The 1,898-nt window shown below is 35.2% G+C and overlaps 1 protein-coding gene across 1 annotated transcript in view; it reads left to right on the top strand.

Moving 5' to 3' along the window:
• Positions 1-382: 382 nt before the first annotated feature.
• LOC101861693 (cilia- and flagella-associated protein 91) overlaps positions 383-1,898 on the top strand; it is a gene marked incomplete in the record, with an annotated part of 33,185 nt that continues 31,669 nt past the window's right edge. The window contains 2 exon segments of the mRNA XM_013089311.2: positions 383-575; positions 1,077-1,153. Coding sequence (XP_012944765.1) covers positions 506-575; positions 1,077-1,153 — 147 coding nt within the window.

Here is a 1,898-nt window from a genome sequence, read left to right as displayed (position 1 = left end):
TCTCTCTCTCTCTCTCTCTCTCTCTCTCTCTCACACACACACACACACAAAGTGCACCATCTAGGGGATGTAACTCAGATATGATGCATTATTCTCCTTAAAATTGTAAGAGCGACTTCCCTTGCCTACATTTAATTCATAATAATTATTCTTTTCCGGTATTTACGGTCACTGATACTAGTGTCAGGTTGCTTGAAACACAACATTGAGTATAAAATAACGCTATTTTAGCTGAAAAATTGAATAAAACGTGCATTATTAGTAGAGATGGATTGAAAAATCCTGTTATTTTTAGTTTGATTTTAAAAATAAAACCAGAGACTATAAAACTAAGATGTTCCGTTTCACAATCTTCCTACTTTTTGCTGTGGTCATAGTAACTAACAACATCCGCCATATTGGTTTTTGAAGCAAAATGGTGGACATTGGTTGACAACGAAAGGACAATTATTTGAAACAAGCTAACTTACATCGTAGGAATCAATTGCCAGTGATATAGAACACAATGGCTAGTACAACACAAACTATAAGAAGGCCCCTGCCGAATGCGTCCCGTACCCATGATTATTTGTATGGTAAGTTTATATTTGTTAGCACTTCGAACCCTGGTTCTCACTTTCTGATCAAATTTAAAGTTATAGTGTAAACCTTTTAGACTTGATATATACAAAGGTACTTCTAAATGTCGATGTTTCAAGATATCTAGAATCTATCTATTAAACTTGGAGTAGAGTTCCATGATTAGTATGCTAAAACTTTGATTGATAGGCCAAGTATATGTGCCAGAGAAATGGGTTACAATTAACTGCGAGGAAAAGGCAGTATAATCTTAATGGCACTATTGAAACCTGTCATTTCTCCTTGTTTTTTTGGGGTACGTGTTTTTTTTAGGGGGAGGGGGGGGGGGGGTACTTTTAGTTAAGGACTAGCTCTAGTCTTGATTTATTTGTCCAATAAGTATGATTTTTTGCTGATTTTTCCCCTGGTTTTGATTTTGATTTCAAATGAATTAATTTCTTTATTAAATCCATATGATCACAATGTATTTCTCTTTTTTTTTCTTCTTATTTTTCCAGATCAAAGCTATATCCTCTCATCAGAGAGAGATCATGGGCGGGCAACGTTCCAGGCACACACCAGCACTAGCCGTATTGTAAGTGTCGTATATGCATAAATGGCCTCATTATTGTGTGTGCAATCTGAACAAGCCTGAAATGACATGCATTTTTCTTTTTTTTTACTTCATTCAGAATTCACATTGTTAGTAATTTCTCTGTGCAAATGAAATCTTTCTGACCAATGGAAAACTGATATATCGATTTAAGTTTATTTTATGAGCTTTTGTCTCCAGGAATTTAAGATAGTCTAGATCTTAGAAACAGAGCTGTAACTGTAGATCTGGTTTTGTTCAGTTTCCTAAGAAGCTTTAGTGTTTCTTTTTTCAGTTAAAAATATTGATTTCATCCATCTTCACTAAGATTGTAAAAGTGCATCTTAATTTTTTTTTATGTAAAGACAGCACTCGAGTCTCATTTTATTGAAGCATCACAGCGAAGCTCTGGCGATGTCACATGTTAATATAATGCTGGCAATTGTGATTCCAATGCTATAAACATATTCAGATTTTTTAAAAGAGATTGTTTTGGGCAAAAATTTAATGTTGGGTATTGGATAGAGGGACATATGAGACAGGGTAGGGGAGTACGGGAAAATTGTGATATGAATTTGCATATTATCTGGAAACCTAATTTGAACCCTAATTTACTTAAAAAATGATCCGTCTCTTTCTATACTTGGAGAATAAGCGCCTAGGGTAGAGGGTGCATATTTCGACACCCCTTCTGGCAGGTTCTGAGACTGCTGCTGTGTTCATTGGTCTGTGTAGTCGGATAAAATCA

The sequence above is a fragment of the Aplysia californica genome, unplaced genomic scaffold, assembly GCF_000002075.1.
Source record: "Aplysia californica isolate F4 #8 unplaced genomic scaffold, AplCal3.0 scaffold00923, whole genome shotgun sequence".
NCBI lineage: Eukaryota > Metazoa > Mollusca > Gastropoda > Aplysiida > Aplysiidae > Aplysia > Aplysia californica.
The sequence above is the reverse complement of the archived record's forward strand: the minus strand, read 5'-3'. Positions and strand labels throughout refer to the sequence as shown.